Here is an 18,130-nt window from a genome sequence, read left to right as displayed (position 1 = left end):
GATTGCCTCGGCTCGGCTCTAGGCAGAAATAAATAATTAGTCTTGTTTCTTTTGGGGGTTATAATATTGTATTTATAGTAGATATAAACTTTTAAATACATGTATGATCACATTATATCTGGAACTAAATGTTAGTCAACTTGTAAGAGAATACTTGACCTTTCAGAATACTTACCAATCACGGGTGAATCAAGCCTCGCCTACAATGACTATTGCATTGTGTGTTATGGGTTCTTTCAGTGCAGGGGCGGTGGGGTAGCCTAGTGGTTAAAGAGTTCGCTCGCCACGCCGAAGGCCCGGGTTTGATTCTCGACATGGGTACAATTTGTGAAGCCCATTTCTGGTGTCCCCCGCCGTGATATCGCTGGAATATTGCTAAAAACGGCGTAAAACCATACTCAGTCAGTCAGTCAGTCTTTCAGTGCATACACAACTAGGTGTTGGCATGTTTTAGCTGTACAAAGAACAGTAGGCATTTCTCTTTGTTGCTGAGACAGGTGCCCGTATGAAGGGATTTCCATTTCATGTCTTGTAGGTTTTGGCCTGGTATCTCCCATTTATATGATAGGATCTGTGGGGTGCCTTCAAGTGGTATCTCCATTTGTTGAATAAAGTATTTACGATCATGGATGAGTTGGAAGATCAGCATACTGTTACCGGGGCTCCCTGTTAAAGACTTCAGTGAAGAAAAACGATCTTTCTTGATTATCCTGGATTCTGTCCATTTGGTTTGGAAGCCTGGAAAAAATTCATTATGCCCTACCTAGACCCAAACAATCATCCCGGGACCCTAGAGGTATATCTGAAAAGGAGTCCAACTCAAATCTAGAATGTAGGGCTGGGACGGGTAGCCCGGATACCCGGGACGGGTGGGAAATGAATTGGACTCGGGTACCCGTCTCAATACCCGGACCCGTTATGATTATATGACCAATAGATTAAACAATGTAATATGTTATTCTTTCATGATTAATAGGTTGTATTGTTTTTGAAGATTTAGACATAATTACAGTCACTTCTTTTGAATATAATACATGGTTAAGATATAAAAAACCCGAATCGTAGCCTCCCAGCTGAAAAATATATTGCCATTTCTTACAAATTTGATGTCAGGAATTAACATAACGGGTATCCGGGTAGGGTAGGGTAATAGGGGGTGGGGTACCCGGGTAGAAAATTAGGACCCGTCCCTGCCCTACTAGAATGATTGGTCAACTCTGAAATTAACAGTGAGTGAGTGATCATGTGTGATCATCAATTTAAGCAATATCCCAAAAATATTACGGCGGGGACACCATATATGTCTCATGGTTTCTCTTTCGGACTTAAATGCCACACAACGGCCAGGAAGATTGTTTACATTTTGGTTCCGCATGAATGTTGTTAAGCATGATGTCTAGTTTTGTCATGGCAAGACGTGGCGTAGCTAACGGTTCGTGCTAAGTACAAGGCGCGGCTGTGTGGGTTCTCCTTAATGACATTGTCCATTAAACTGGCCGTGTTTTCATACCCCATGTTGTTGTTCACCTCCCACATCATTACGCTTACACAACTCATTCTGTCGACATCCCTGCTGCACTTTATGGCAAAAACATAATGGTAAAACCTTGTCAGCTTACTAGGGCTGGATATTGCTCTGATTTTCATATTGCGATATATTGCAATAATTTAAGAGATATTGCAATACATATTGTGATATATTGACTAGAAAGTTTCTGTCCAAGTGCTTACATCATAAATTCATAAAAGCTCTCTGTGTGCGACATCATCTTTTTAGTTGCTCTTACACCATACTTTCAGGCTCCCCGTCTCCATTGCGCATGGCTGTATGCCAATGGTTTACAGATAAATACAATGATATAGAGGCTCAACGTGGAATGTTTGATTGAAGCATTACAACAAAGTTTTGCAAATATAATGATAAATGTAATATTATAGCATGATTTTCAGTGTTGTTTGCTTCAACAGATTGCACTTCAATGCAGCGTGTAATTATTGTTTCTGTATGTCAGTGATTCATTGAGATACAACGCCAGTATAAACATGACTTTTTGTGTTACCATGGACTATTGCAAAATGAAACAAAAACATGATTTAGTTTAAATTAATATTATATGAACCATTATGAAACAAACCATAATAATAATAATAATACTGTGAGTTGTGAAATGGTCACTCGGAGCCAGACACTCTACTGTAAGTCCAAATAAAAAACTGGTCTATTTGAGGCAACTTAATTCCTCCAAATGAAACCATTCAAAATAACAAAACGTAAAGCATTTGGTAGAATATTTGGTACTTTTGGAGATACTTGTAATGACACTTCCACTTGTAAAATTATACATGAAACCAACAGAACTTGTATTTGGCACTTTTAGAGCACATTGTTTTGCCATGGAAATCAAGGGCAGATAATTCAGTTGAAGCTAACAGTGGATGACCCAATATATTGTAGAATCTGAACCATATCGCAATAATCGTATCGCCAGATACTGTACCGGTATATACCGGTTTACCGGTATTATTATTAATAATAATAATACTTGAAATTTATATAGCGCTAAATCCAACCACAAAGTGGGTGCTCAAAGCGCTACAACATAATAATAATAGAGTTAATTGTGCAGTGAAAAGAGATGAGTATTAAGATGTGATTTGAACGCAGCAAAAGATGGAGACAGTTTTAAGGTTAGAGGCAGTTCATTCGACAGCGATGGAGTACAAACACTGAAAGAACGTTTTCCATAAGAGCACAGCCCTACAGCTTACTGAATGATAACTCGTCGCTGAACTACACAGTTCAGGGCATCTCCATAGATGATACTCCATTTGCTGGACACGGTCTGTTGCACGGCTTGAACAGCTGTATATAAACTGACGTACAAAAGAAAGTACGCACCTGAAGCTTTGGTAAAATGTTTTCCTGAAAACAACGCAATATTATTTAGAAAAGGGTTTTGATTGCAACTCACAAGTCACAAACATTGTGTACGTGTTGCAATAACACCATAGATATCGTACCCAATTGGAACATTGCTAGCGAAATATTTACGTTGTTTTAATAGTCTCAAAACACCAGGTGTGTACTTTCCTTTGTACATCAGTATAGATCTGACAACTGGGACACACACACACACAATGAGTGAGTGAGTGAGTTTAGTTTTACGTCGCACTCAGCAATATTCCAGCTATACGGCAGCGGTCTGTAAATAGTCATGTCTGGACCAGACAATCCAGTCATCAACAGCATGAGCATCGATCTACGTAATTGAGATACAATGACATGTGTCAACCAAGTCAGCGAGCCTGACCACCCGATCCTGTCAGTCGCCTCTTACGACAAGCATGGGTTACTGAAAATCAATATTCTAACCAGAACCTTCACGGGTAACAATCACATAAAAAAGTAGTGCTAACATTTATTGCTTTAATTCTGCAATGCATAAGTTTCACCGTTTCTTGGTGGAATTTTAAGCCACGTTTACGTCGCTAAAACAAATCATGAAAAAAAAAACTCTTTCGACTTAATTGCGGTGACCATCTTTGTTTGCAGCTAAGGGAGATGAAAATTGTTCTAAAATATTGATCAATCAACAATGAGCTCAAAACCTACCAAAACGATGTCTCCTATAGGAGATATAGCTTGATCTTCCACGAGCGTATCGCTTGATCTTCTACGAGCGCTGCGCTTGATCTTCAACGAGCGATATCTCCACTGCAATCCAGTATTGGATAATGAATTCCAAACTCACACGTGGGCATTCATGAGCAATGCAGGTTTAGGCCTACTTCCAACAGTTTCTATCATGTCGATTGGTTGGTTGGTAGGCGTATGTTGCGTAAGTCAGCAATATTCGAGCTATATGGCGGAGGTCTGTAAATAATCGAGTCTGGACCACACAATCCAGTGATCAACAACACGAGCATCGATCTACGCAGTTGGGATACGATGACACGTATCAACAAAGTCAGCGAGCCTGACCACCCGATCTCGTTAGCCATCTCTTATGACAAGCATGGGTTGCTGAAGATCAATTCTTAAGCAGATCCTCGCGGGTATCATGTCAGTAGCCTGTAGATACTTCGCGTGTTGCAGACGATGTTTCGTGAGTTCATTCACGAAGAATGAATATATTCAAGTAAATCAGAACGCTGTGATACACTTTTGCTTGATAGCTGTATAAGACTCTGTACCGAAAACTCGCAATGTTGAGGTGGCCCTCAATATCATAAAAAAGTTGTCATCATTGAAGTATCTTTCTTCTCACGTCACAATAAAAATATTATTCGTAGAACAACGCAGAAAAGGGAAACAGTCGATCGGGCACCCTTACCTGTCTCAGTAGGGCCGATGGGGTAGCCTAGTGGTTAAAGCGTTCGATCGTCACGTCGAAGACCCGGGTTCGATTCCCCACATGGGTACATCGTGTTAAGCCCATTTCTGGTTTCCCCTGCCCTGATATTGCTGGAAAATTGCTAAAAGCGTCGTAAAACCATACTCGCTCACTCGTCTCAATCTGAGTTTGTACGTCGCCGTTCCCGGTGGTTTGATCTGGCTGACAATGTCCTGCGGGTCCACACATGACCTTGACCTCAACACACACGTGCACACAGCCGCTCAGTGTAGAACTGATGTCCCAGCCACACGTAAGTCATCCATTCTACATGTTCTGTCTTCAACCATCTGGGTATTGTCGAGTATGGGAGAATCCGTTGCTCCACACGAGAAGGCGATAAGAGACCAAACTACCCAGTAGAGAGCTTCCGTCCTTCGTAACGTAGTAAGCATGAACTGAGGAATGTCTGAGAATGATATCTCCGATATCAGTAGTAGCTCACCTTATTGGTAGTAGCTCACCTTAGTAGTAGTAGTAGTAGTAGTAGTAGTAGTAGTAGTAGTAGCTCACCTTAGCGCAAACATTTTTGCTTGGATTTTTATGATTAATTTCTTACACCAAGATTGAAAACATACCCGCGTTGAAAAGGTACCCGGCGGGTACTTTTTCAACATTGAATTATTACCCGGACTCACTTTTCAACGGCAGGGGTCTTTTTTCAACATTGAATAATCACCCGGCTGCCATTGAAAAATAACCCGGGTCACGTATTGAAAACATACCCTCGTTGAATAAGTACCCTCGCTGTTTCTACACTGTAAACGCACGTAGCCAATTAGAACACCATTGATTAGGTTTTTACCCATGTAGTTATATTTCTAGCAATATAACTTAAATATAGATCCGTGTTTGTGTTGTCATTATGGTCTCTCGTAATTCCCTGTGGAGTGGCTTGTGTACACATATTTATGGTTTTATCAAAATGTTTCTTCAAAATGTTGTACATACGATGAGACCAAAATATATCACTGTATGAATGACTGTGTGACTGTCTTTGATGTTTGAAGTTAGACGCAGCCGATCTAAACGGGGACATCCAAATCTTTGATATCGTGATATTATTCAATGTTGAAAAAAGACCCATGCCGTTGAAAAATGAGTCCGGGTAATAATTCAGTGTTGAAAAAGTACCCGCAGGGTACCTTTTCAACGCGGGTATGTTTTCAATCTTACACCGGCACGGGTACTACAGACATGTACCCCAGGTACCCTAGCCAAAATCAGAATACCGAAACGTACCCAAGCTAGGACTCCATATTCCGCACCGTTTTCTTGATAGGACACGAATACGACACGAATACTTTGCGCTGCACAATCATCAGGTGAAAGTGAACTGGTTTCGGTTTGAGGTTAAGGAATATGGATTCGTTTGACGTTTGGACACCGGGTAGGTTTACGTATTGTGACTTTGTTTAGGGTACATTTCTGTATGCAGGAACATATCTCTAATACCCGTGCCAACACCGACTCCTTCAGCGTTAATTTCACGTTCCATTCTAGACCAACTCTTGAACGTTATTCCGGGACAGTTTTGGGAGGTTACGGAAAGGGTCGAGAAGTGACGAATGTTGACGAATCATGACATCGATGACTAACATATCTAGACGGCCACGTGCTGCGTTCCGTCAACTGCACCCATAACCTAAGAAGCCATCTTGAAAATGTGTTCATGCAACTAGGAATGTGAGCTGGTGTCTGGAGACGAGAAGGTAGGAAGAGTTTTGTAAACATAATAGGACTTCCACAGTCCTGTCTCTTGATCCGTTAGAGTATGGACCTCCCTATGTCACCCTCAGCTCCCAGCCCTAACTCCTCCTCCATTTTGTGCAGTGTTACAATGACAGTGTCTCCGGGCGATTGAAATCGTTCGGTGGAATGAACAGTATGACGTTTTATTTCTTTTGCAATCTCAAAAATAGGTCCCTTGGCAATCTCTACCATACGATCGTCACCAGATAGCGTGTCTATTTGTAGTGAGTGAGTATGCTTTTGCCCCGCTTTTAGCAATGCTCCAGCAATATCCCGACAGGGGACACCAGAAATGGGCTTCGCACATTGTATCCATGTGGTTTAAGCGTTCGCTGGGCACTACAAGGGGATGGTCTAAAAGTCAGACTCTGTGAAGTAATATGTAGGTAGATATAATACTAATCTATGGATTTAAACACAAATCAGGATACATGTGTGGGTTTAGGTTGTTTTTGACAGCACGGGCCAAGTCGGGCTGAACAGAGACTAAACACTTTTGATTGAGGCCATGTTGTGAATGGAGAAACAAAAGGGCTTCACTTTAACGAACCAGTCATCTTTACATGTGGCATTTTGTAACACCACACAGCGATATTTAGGTAGATATGATACTAAACTATGTATTTAAACACAATTCAGGATACATGTGTGGGGTTTAAGTTGTTTTTTGAGAGCCCGGGCCAAGGCGGACCGAACGCACACATTTTTCGAGTCTGCCACGTAAACAAACGCCGTTGCTAGGGAAGTCAGTTGCGCCCATTTTATGCGCAGGTCTAAAACACTCTCCTACCCAGAGTTCCATGCGGCCAGCCAGCATAGTACATTCGTAAGCTTGTTCCTAACGTTCGCCAAAGCGATATGCGAGACGGGCCCAGCTAAAGTACATTCGTCACTACTCGCTTCTTTCCGTGACCGCCATCCGGCTTGCCCGAATGACACGAGTAGTTACGAATGAGGATAGTACTGTTAGTCATCGCTGCGCCGGAGTCATTCGTGACCAACTCGTGTTATTCCGGGACAAGGTTACGGAAAGGGGCGAGTGGTGACGAATGCGCCGGAGTGTGAGGTCTACAGTAAACTCGCGTGCTTGCAAAGATGACGGAAGGTATCCGGTTAGACCAAAGACGTATATCAGCCTGGTTCCCTGGGCTGAGACGTATCATATGAACATATTTTACAGAAAAAAACTGTTCCTAATAAAAAAATAAAATGAAATGAAAAGGAGCCCTGAGACTTTCTTCATTTTCAGAGTGTGAAGCCCATTTCTGGCGTCACTCACTCACTCATTTTCAGAAACTGTGGAAATCTAGACTTGCCACATAATCTACACTTGCACGGGCTTTCTTGGATATGTTTCATTGTTTGCTTCAGGGTCTGTATGACAAACTAGTGTTCGGTATTCTACAATGTACTCTTTCCCATTTTTCACACATTTACTGTGAATTGGTGAAAAAAACTACCCAACAAAATATTTTCGAAGAAACATCGTAGAATATTTGTGCAATGATCAAATGAAATTAGAGTATATCTACTATCAGACAATATCCGAATATCGAGTTAGAATATTTGTGCAATGACACTTAGGATTGCCGACCCCAAATATATCTGGAAATTAGATAAAAAAGGAAATTGCCGATTTTTTACTGCATGCCGACTAGACAAATTATTGCATATTGTTCTGCAAACACTGAACGGGAGAAAAAAACAACAAACAAAACAACGGCACATTTGTTTGCAATTTTACCCTGTTCAGGAAATATTCACTGAAATGGCTTTCGCGATCATTGTCGTAGTTGTGGTAAACAAATAAGTTAAGCGCCCCTGACTACAGCGCCCTCTAAGTAGCAGTGGGAATTGGTTGAAATTTCATAATCGATTATTGGTTACTATCGGATTGTCCCATCCAATCAATGATTGATTGTATAATCGGTTACACTGATTAAGAATTAAATATTTTTTAACAACTTGTGCAATTCCCAGTTAAACATTTGAACTCTGTTACAATACTGCAATACTGTGTATTTGTCATGTTTTTAATTATGTGATAATAGTGAGCATTAAATGAAATATGTCAGCTTTTGTGGTTGGTTTCTGTGAAAAGCGTGACTTTGGGGTGCATCTACAAGAACCTAATAACTCCTGCCCGACTCTGTGGAGAATGTGCAGGTAGTCACTCTTGGTCTTCCGTGTCTGGGACTGTCAGATATCTGACCAGTGTGGTTGAAACGACTCATTTGCCTGACGATGGTCTGCCTTGTACAGCCAAAAGTTCAAAGTTCCCATCTGCAACATTCCAGGGGATCGTTATCGCCCAATGCTCATGTAATTCACAGGGGGCGTGTCACGCTTAGAAACAGCGTTAGAAAGACATATAGGTATATAGACCCTACCCTAGTACTATATAAAAGGAAAGGGATGTAACGACGGAACCACCCCTCCTCAATCAAAGTTAGATTTCACCACGTAAACTATTTTTAAGGCCCCGTCGAGGCCTACGGATCAAAAGCGAGATGATTTCCCTACAAAATGAGCTATAAATGGTCACAATCGGATCATTATTTCAAAAGTTATACGCCACGACTCACCGAAAACAGCAACCTCCGCAATTCCAAGCCAAAATCATGGATCATCCAAGACAGCGAAAACTCACCTTTTAAATTCGTTTATTAATTCCAGCCACGTTGACAGCACCTATGTAGGGCTAGATTCGATCGGCAGCGCCATTCCACGGGTCTAAAAACTTATTGCAACATCTACAAATCATTTCCTCGACAGTAAGCAGACATTTTCTCCAAAACCATCGGCAATCATACTCACTTGTCGGCCATAGATGGCCTTGACATTTATGTGACCTGAGCAGTAAATTTGCAAGAATAATTTTAGAAGTTAAATATTTATAAATATAATTTCCTAAAAATGAATCAATATCGAATGCATTTTTACAACCTCTAAAACTATTCTTAACAATTTACTGTTCCGTACATCATTCAAAATATAGGATTATTGCAAAGTTCATATTTCGCGCCCATTAGCAAACAGTCAAAATCTTACTGTATATTATATTTTCCACCAATCGGATGGCCCAATTTCGTTTCTGCGAATCTGCTCAGATCACTTGAATGTCAAGGCCATCTATGGCCGACAAGTGAGTATGATTGCCGATGGTTTTGGAGAAAATGTCTGCTTACTGTCGAGGAAATGATTTGTAAATGTTGCAATAAGTTTTTAGACCCGTGGAATGGCGCTGCCGATCGAATCTAGCCCTACATAGGTGCTGTCAACGTGGCTGGAATTAATAAACGAATTTAACAGGTGAGTTTTCGCTGTCTTGGATGATCCATGATTTTGGCTTGGAATTGCGGAGGTTGCTGTTTTCGGTGAGTCGTGGCGTATAACTTTTGAAATAATGATCCGATTGTGACCATTTATAGCTCATTTTGTAGGGAAATCATCTCGCTTTTGATCCGTAGGCCTCGACGGGGCCTTAAAAATAGTTTACGTGGTGAAATCTAACTTTGATTGAAGAGGTGGTGGTTCCGTCGTTACATCCCTTTCCTTTTATATAGTATACTAGGGTAGGGTCTATATACCTATATGTCTTTCTAACGCTGTTTCTAAGCGTGACACGCCCCTGTGGTTTTGGCAACACATCAAAACACTTTTTTAAGTATTTACTTTGGTGTCAAGTGTAATCCCAAAACACCAGGAGGAGTGAGTGAGTAAGTGAGTGAGTTTAGTTTTCAAAGCGTGTAACACCAGAAATGGGCTTCACACAATGTACCCATGTGGGGAATCAAACCCGGTCTTCAGTGTGATGAGCGAATACTTTAACCACTAGGCTACCCTACCGCCCCCAAAACACCTTTCTTCTGTATGTCACTATTTACATGTCGTTGGTCTAACAATGCATATCACTTCTTGTCAGTTTTAGATGAGGTGATCCCGGAACAAGGGGCATGCATAGAACAGTCATGAATGAAGTAAACAGTGCAGATGCAGCACGACCACAGCATAGAACAGTCATGAATGAAGTAAACAGTCCAGATGCAGCATGACTACAACATAGAACAGTCATGAATGAAGTAAACAGTGCAGTGGCAGGACGACCACAACATAGAACAGTCATGAATGAAGTAAACAGTGCAGTGGCAGGACGACCACAACAAAGAACAGTGGGTGACTCTAGCTTCATCATACATGCGGTTAACAGTACAGTTTCTGTACAACCACCAAGAGATAGTTCATCAGGTAAGCTGTTTGACAGTAGCTGTTGTAGTATTGTACACTTCTGAAATGTACTCATGGTATGATATCATCATCCAGTCAGTGAAATGTATTCCATGGTATGTCATCACTTCTGAAATGTACTTCTGAAATGGTATGATATGTCGTAGTATTGTACACTTCTTCTGAAATGTATTCATGGTATGATATCATCATCAGACAGTAGCTGTCATGTGAAATGTACTCATGGTATGATATCATCATGAGTATACACTTCTGAAATGTATTCATGGTATGATATCATCATCCAGACAGTAGCTGTCGTAGTATTGTACACTTCTGAAATGTATTCATGGTATGATATCATCATCCAGACAGTAGCTGTCGTAGTATTGTACACTTCTGAAATGTATTCATGGTATGATATCATCATCCAGACAGTAGCTGTCGTAGTATTGTACACTTCTGAAATGTACTCATGGTATGATATCATCATCCAGACAGTATTGTACACTTCTGAAATGTCATGGTATGTATCATGTACATTGTCTGAAATGTACTCATGGTATGATATCATCATCCAGACAGTAGCTGTCGTAGTATTGTACACTTCTGAAATGTATTCATGGTATGATATCATCATCCAGACAGTAGCTGTCGTAGTATTGTACACTTCTGAAATGTACTCATGGTATGATATCATCATCCAGACAGTAGCTGTCGTAGTATTGTACACTTCTGAAATGTATTCATGGTATGATATCATCATCCAGTCAGTAGCTGTCATGGTAGTATTGTACAGTACTTCTGAAATGGTATCATCATGGTATGATATCATCATCCAGTCAGTATTGTACACTGTCATGGTATGTATTGTACACTTCTGAAATGTACTCATGGTATGATATCATCATCCAGACAGTAGCTGTCGTAGTATTGTACACTTCTGAAATGTACTCATGGTATGATATCATCATCCAGACAGTAGCTGTCGTAGTATTGTACACTTCTGAAATGTACTCATGGTATGATATCATCATCCATACAGTAGCTGTTGTAGTATTGTACACTTCTGAAATGTACTCATGGTATGATATCATCATTTAGATGTTATGTATTATTTAAAGTACACCTTATAATTGTCATAAATCTAAGCTAATTTAGCCTGAAAATGTGTTTGCCAGATATTGAGATACATGTAGTTGAATTGTATATTTTCTTCCTTGAATGGCATTTAGAAGCTTGTATATGAACACCAGTATGAAGCAAGTGATAGCATCTACACCGAAATGTCGCATCCATTGCAAAAACGAAGTTGTCTATCCATAAAAAAATCGTTCTGAATGGTATGTTGTCTTCATGCCAAACTTAGCACCATGCAGTTAACAGTGCAATGTATCTTTCCTTGCAGGACGCAGGGATGACTTCCGCTTTGAAAATATCAAAGGTCAGTATATCAGTAAGTCCCAATGTATTTAACTATAACAGGACAAAAAGACAACCTAAAACATGCACGCAAATGTCATCAGGAACCCATGCTTGTCGTAATAGGCAATTACTGGCATTGGGTGATCAGACTCGCTGACATTGTTACATGTTATCGTATCCGAATTGCGTAAATCGAGTGGATTATGTATGACTATGGTATCAACTGCGGCCTGGTATACAGTATAGATTTGCGGTATATGGAGCGTTTATGCTGGTTAACATCATACAGTATGGAGCGTTTTATGCTGGTTAACATCATACAGTATGGGGCATTTAAGCTGGTTAACATCATACAGTATGGAGCGTTTATGCTGTCAACATCAACATCATACAGTATGGAGCGTTTTATGCTGGTTAACATCATACAGTATGGAGCGTTTTATGCTGGTTAACATCATACAGTATGGGCGCTTTATTGGTTAACATCTGGTATGGAACATCATACAGTATGGAGCGTTTTATGCTGGTTAACATCAACATCATACAGTATGGAGCGTTTTATGCTGGTTAACATCATACAGTATGGAGCGTTTTATGCTGGTTAACATCAACAGTATAACATCATACAGTATGGAGCGTTTTATGCTGGTTAACATCATACAGTATGGAGCGTTTTATGCTGGTTAACATCATACAGTATGGAGCGTTTTATGCTCGTTAACATCATACAGTATGGAGCGTTTTATGCTGGTTAACATCATACAGTATGGAGCGTTTTATGCTGGTTAACATCATACAGTATGGAGCTTTTTATGCTGGTTAACAGTATGGAGCGTTTTATGGTTAACATCATACAGTATGGAGCGTTTATGCTCGTTAACATCATACAGTATGGAGTATTTTATGAGCGTTTTATCATACAGTATGGAGCGTTTTATGCTCGTTAACATCATACAGTATGGAGATTTTTATGCTGGTAACATCAGTACAGTATACAGTATGGAGCATTTTATGCGTTTTATGTTAACATCATACAGTATGGAGCGTTTTATGCTGGTTAACATCATACAGTATGGAGCGTTTTATGCTGGTTAACATCATACAGTATGGCGTTTTATGCTGGCATACAGTATTTTATGCTGGTTAACATCATACAGTATGGAGCGTTTTATGCTGGTTAACACATCATAGCGTTTTATGCTGGTACATCAGCGTTTTATGCTGGTTAACATACAGTATAGCATTTTATGGAGCGTTTTATATGCTCGTTAACATCATACAGTATGGAGCGTTTTATGCTCGTTTTATGAGCGTTTCGTTAACATCATACAGTATGGAGCGTTTTATGTAACATCATGGTTAACATCATACAGTATGGAGCGTTTTATGCTCGTTAACATCATACAGTATGGAGCGTTTTATGCTGGTTAACATCATACAGTATGGAGCGTTTTATGCTGGTTAACATCATACAGTATGGAGCGTTTTATGCTGGTTAACATCATACAGTATGGAGCGTTTTATGCTGGTCAACATCATACAGTATGGAGCGTTTTATGCTGGTTAACATCATACAGTATGGAGCGTTTTATGCTGGTTAACATCATACAGTATGGAGCGTTTTATGCTGCTCAACATTGTGCAGTATGGAGCGCTTTATGCTCGTTAGCATCATACATTATGAAGTGATTTATGCTCGTTAATAGGGGGTTGGGGTGTTAGCCTAGTGGTTAAAGTGTTCGCTTGTCACGCTGAAGACTGGGGTTTGATTCCCCATGGGTACAATGTGTCAAACCCATTTCTAGTGTTCACCGCTATAATATCGCTGGAATATTGCTCGAAGCGACATAAAACTGCACTCACTCACTCACTCAATTTATGCTCGTTAACATTGTATGTTATGGAGCGTTTATGCTTGTTAACATAATTCAGTATGGAGCATTTTATGCTAGTTAACATCATACAGTATGGAGTGTTTATGCTTCTTAACAGCATACAGTGTATCATTTTGGGAGTAGGTCCATAATGGTTTGGAATGGTATCACAGTGACTGGCCCAACTGCACTCAGTATTGTCCATGGTCGATAACATTGATAATTATAATATTGTTGCACCATTCGTGGTGCCCATTCCATAATGTGTTGGGCAACATTTCAGCTTTCAAGATAATAATTCATGCCCTCATCATGCCACGACTTTGACCTATTGCTCCTACCTGACAACATCCATGCCATGGCCAGCACTCAGTTTTCCTGCCAATGATATGAACTTATATCTGTCTAAGGATCTGTCTAATAATAAAAAAAGAAATGTTTGAAATTTTTAAAAACAGTCTTAAGGCCCCCTTTTCACAACACATTAGTAAAACTACCATAGTGGTAAGTGAGTATTGAAATATGTGATTTGGGTGATATATATCAGAGCTGTAAGATGACTTCATTGGATGATTCATGATCTCATTATTCTGAATGTTTCTTGGTTTATCAGGGTTGAAAAGTTTTTCAAAACTCCACTGGGCACAGGTCCAGTAAACGTTCAAAATCCGCTTAACTAAATATTAATTTCACTTGACCACAATTAACAATTTGGTTTCTTTTGCAAATAATTTTTATCAATTATAAACAACAGACAAATGCATTTCTATTTCATCATCAAAATACATATATCAAAACATTACAGTAGTTTGGCACTACTGTACCACGGTAAAGTTTAATGTGAATATTTACTTGACAGGACGATGATGATGATGATGATGATTTTGGGAGGGGGCACCCATTTTGTTCTGGGGTGGTAGGGGGCTCATCACCAATTTTGTACACATAACTGGGGATGTCATTGATGTTTTATATGACATGCATCTGTCACTTACTTTATACATAAATTTTAGGTGGGAGACATTCACATTGTACATCCTCTCTAAAAATAATCTGTATCCTTTTGTTATAATCAGCATCAAGTAAACAGCATTTGAAGACGTTTGACAAGAGAAGATTTGTGGAGACAAGAGCATATGATGAGGCCAGATTTCGTCTACAAAACCTTGGTGTTGTGGTGATTGTTGGGCCACGAGGTAGTGGGAAGACAACCATGGGTGCCAATCTCCTTAACTCCTTCACGCGAACGCCAATCATTCTCCACAGTCCTGAAGACTGGTATACACTTCCTCTGCGACAATCACAGAGAAACCGATTGAATGTCCTTGTGGACAACATATTTGGATTTGACAATCTTGACGTCTATCGGAAAGAAGCGTGGCTGCAGCTACTAGATGTGATGTTCTCTCAGGTGCAACTCGGCCTCGTAAGTGTTGTTATTCTGTTAAGTACAGATGTATTTAACATATGCCGAGAACAACTCACAAGATTCTCATTGTTTCAAGTCGCTCACATCATTTCACTATCGGATCCAAAGTACAGTTTAAATCTTGAAGAAATGAAACAAATGGCCAAAATCCATATAAAGACAACATCTTCCCAAGTAGACCAAAATAACATTTCAATGCACCTGTCAAAGCTTAACAGCATGGCATTTCCACTGATATGCCATACATTTGCAAGTTGTAAGGAAGCTCAGGAAAGAGGACTGCAGTATTTCCAAAACCCTGTTGAATGCATTGTGAAGAGATTCAAGATACTGAGAGAACAAAATGATCTTCAGTACCTTGTTCTGGTTCTTCTTGCTGTAATGAAGGGCCGGCTTCCAGAGAGCTTTTTCTACCCAGATCAACAATCCAGTGAAATGAAGGACACTGCTCTTGTTTTGAAAAGGGTGGGACATGTCTTTCCTCTCGTTGTTGACATAGACATGATAAAAAAGCTCAAACACACCACAGATAGCATGGTTGGGGAATATTTGATCTACTCAAAGAGAGACAAATCCTATGCATACCTGACTGCATTATATTATGATTCTATACTGCTCACAGTTGCAGGCTGCCATGTGAAAGATGTCATTGACATATGTCCATCCAGATTTCTTGTTCAATATATGCCTCTATGCAATCCTTCAGAGAGGTGCCTTGGTGTTCAAGTTCAGAGGGAACTTTTCAAAAGCCTGGCAAGGAGAATAGCTTCTGAGCTCACAGAGGGGGGATTTCTTCACAATTTTGAACCACCAAGCTCTGAGGGATGGAAAGTTTGTAAGTGTTTTAGCAAAAGAAGTCCTGGGACCAGAGGGATGTACACGTATCTGCCAGAGAAAAATTGGTTTCTTCCAGGTTCACAAAAAAGCCTCGTTTGCCATGGCATATTTGAATGTGTCCAAAGCACCTATGACATATGAAGTTTGGGAACAGACCAAACGTTGGCTCTGTAATTTTAAAACTCTTATTTGCCTGATAATTATGCATGACCTGTCACTGCTAGCAAAAGAAATTGTTTCACAGTCAAGATGTTGCCATGACAGTAGACTCCTACAGTGTGCATGTTTCATGGGACTGGATGGTCTTGTTAAAGAACATCCAAGTATTTCCTCTTCTCAGCTGGAGGACATGCTGACCACATGTATTGTTTCAGACAAAGTGAAAGTTGGTCTGATGCGAAAACTTCTAACGTGGTGGAGAAAAGCCACAAAACAGATGTATGCTGAATATCATATCTGAAAGTCACAGACTGGACAAGATTAGCACTTGCTCTTTTCAAAGAGAAATATGTCAAGGAACTTCTGGAAATGTTGAGAAATTTACCATGTGATCATGCCAGATTACTTGATGAGTTTCTTCAACAAACATTGGTTCATTGCTTCCATTCTGAAGATGAAAATAGCTTGGTGAAAATAATCAAGAATGTTCCGACATCACAGAAACGAAAGGTGATACAACTGCTGGTGGATGAAGGAGCTCAGGATCAGGATGGCAGGATGATCTTCATCGCATCACAACACAAATCTTCAGATGCTCTGGAATTGTTACTTTGTCACAGTTCCAATTTAGAATACACTTTAATGGAGGGTGACAGGTCATGGACTTTCTACTTTTCCAGGTCAAGAATACTTTTCAGTGGAACAAAGGACGAACTCCTCTTTTGGAAGCCTCTTGTCGAAGTATTGAATCAGTGAAGTTACTTCTTAACCATGGTGCAGACGTGAATGCAGAAGACATAGATGGTTACACCATTCTTCACTCAAAGTTTGTGTATACTGACAGTGAATGCCTAGAAATGATATTGTCAAAAGTATCACCACGTCTGGGAGCAACCTCATCTCCATTACGCATAGCAAGTGAATATGGTAACTTAGATTGTCTTCTCTTGCTTCTAGAATGGTATTCAGGATTGACATTAGGAGAGGATGCCCTAAACCCCAATGATGGTGGTTCAACAGCTCTCATGGAAGCTATTCTGTCTGGAATTGACAAGAGGGATAAGGTGGAGGCCCTCATTAATGCCGGAGCTGACATACACTTGACAAACAAAAACGGAAACTCGGCTCTTCACCTTGCTGCTCATGGCAACAGTGTTGAAATTGTTGAGAAACTTATTGGATTAGGTGCAGATGTAAACCAGCAAAATGGAAAAGGAAACACACCACTTCATTTGGCACTGTCAGCTGAATCCACATGTGTGGAAACGCTCCTTAAAAAAGGTGCAGATATTCTTTTGGAAAACAGTGCAGGTGTCACGCCATTACTTGAAGCAGGAGTCCTTGCTTCTGTGGAAACACTCAAGTTACTTCTTGAGTACTGTCCGAACAACCCTCTTAGTACACATGACCTTAAACTGAATCCGTTATTGGCTTCACCAAATCTGGACAAAGTGAAACTGCTCACGGGTTCGGGATTTTGTCCAACACCAGTTACTGCCCAAAAGCTACTAATAGATTTTGCAATGGACAATTTCCGTAAAAGGTCTCTTTTTGTAAAAGACACAGTCAGTGATGAAATAATATATTTGCTTTTCAGTGGATCAATGCCGAGAGTCAGTGGAAAGATGAGTGGTATGACAGACTGGTTTTTCATCTATGTGAACGTGGTGCAAATGTCAACCTGCTGGAGACTGATCAACAATCCTATCAGAATACAGCTGATGACAGATCATCATCAAACACATCAGACAATTCAGATTCATCTCCGCCTGTTGGATTCACACCACTCCAACACGCAATGATGAGCGGTCATACTAAGATGGTTGCGTGTTTGTTGAGGATGGGTGCTGACCCAAATGTTGAATCTGCCCAAGGAGACATCATTCCAACAAGTCGCACTACCGGTATATCCCTTTCGAGATATTTAGATTACTAACTGAAAATGAAAGAAAATTAAATTTTGGAACCAGTGCTAACAAGCTGCTGCGTTATGTTTCTACAAATAGATACTGGAAAACTTTGGATTTACTCCT

At 40.2% G+C, this 18,130-nt stretch overlaps 1 protein-coding gene across 2 annotated transcripts; it reads left to right on the top strand.

Annotated features, from left to right (window-relative positions):
• Positions 1-5,733: 5,733 nt before the first annotated feature.
• On the top strand, positions 5,734-17,899 carry LOC124285786 (serine/threonine-protein phosphatase 6 regulatory ankyrin repeat subunit B-like). 2 transcript variants are annotated; one of them, XM_046722051.1, is made up of 4 exons: positions 5,734-6,106; positions 10,072-10,394; positions 11,782-11,817; positions 14,749-17,311. In XM_046722051.1, exons 2-4 carry the CDS (start codon positions 10,220-10,222, stop codon positions 16,077-16,079), a joined length of 1,542 nt encoding a protein of 513 aa, XP_046578007.1. In that variant the 5' UTR covers positions 5,734-6,106; positions 10,072-10,219; the 3' UTR covers positions 16,080-17,311. The 2 variants fall into 2 exon arrangements, with proteins under 2 accessions (XP_046578007.1, XP_046578008.1); XM_046722052.1 differs by having other exon boundaries at positions 5,737-6,106; positions 14,749-17,899.
• The last annotated feature ends 231 nt before the right edge of the window (positions 17,900-18,130 follow it).

This window comes from Haliotis rubra, unplaced genomic scaffold (assembly GCF_003918875.1).
Source record: "Haliotis rubra isolate DU_JTF1 unplaced genomic scaffold, ASM391887v1 Scf369, whole genome shotgun sequence".
In the NCBI taxonomy this organism is placed as follows: Eukaryota; Metazoa; Mollusca; class Gastropoda; order Lepetellida; family Haliotidae; genus Haliotis; species Haliotis rubra.
This window is presented reverse-complemented; position numbering and strand designations above follow the sequence as displayed.

What these genes read in the sequence shown, in the direction of transcription:
- LOC124285786 (XM_046722051.1), top strand. Translation starts at nt 10,220, where the DNA reads ATGAATGAAGTAAACAGTGCAGTGGCAGGACGACCACAACATAGAACA. An exon ending in ACCAAGAGATAGTTCATCAG is followed by an intron (nt 10,395 to 11,781) that starts GTAAGCTGTTTG and finishes CTTTCCTTGCAG; the next exon opens with GACGCAGGGATGACTTCCGC. An exon ending in CCGCTTTGAAAATATCAAAG is followed by an intron (nt 11,818 to 14,748) that starts GTCAGTATATCA and finishes TGTTATAATCAG; the next exon opens with CATCAAGTAAACAGCATTTG.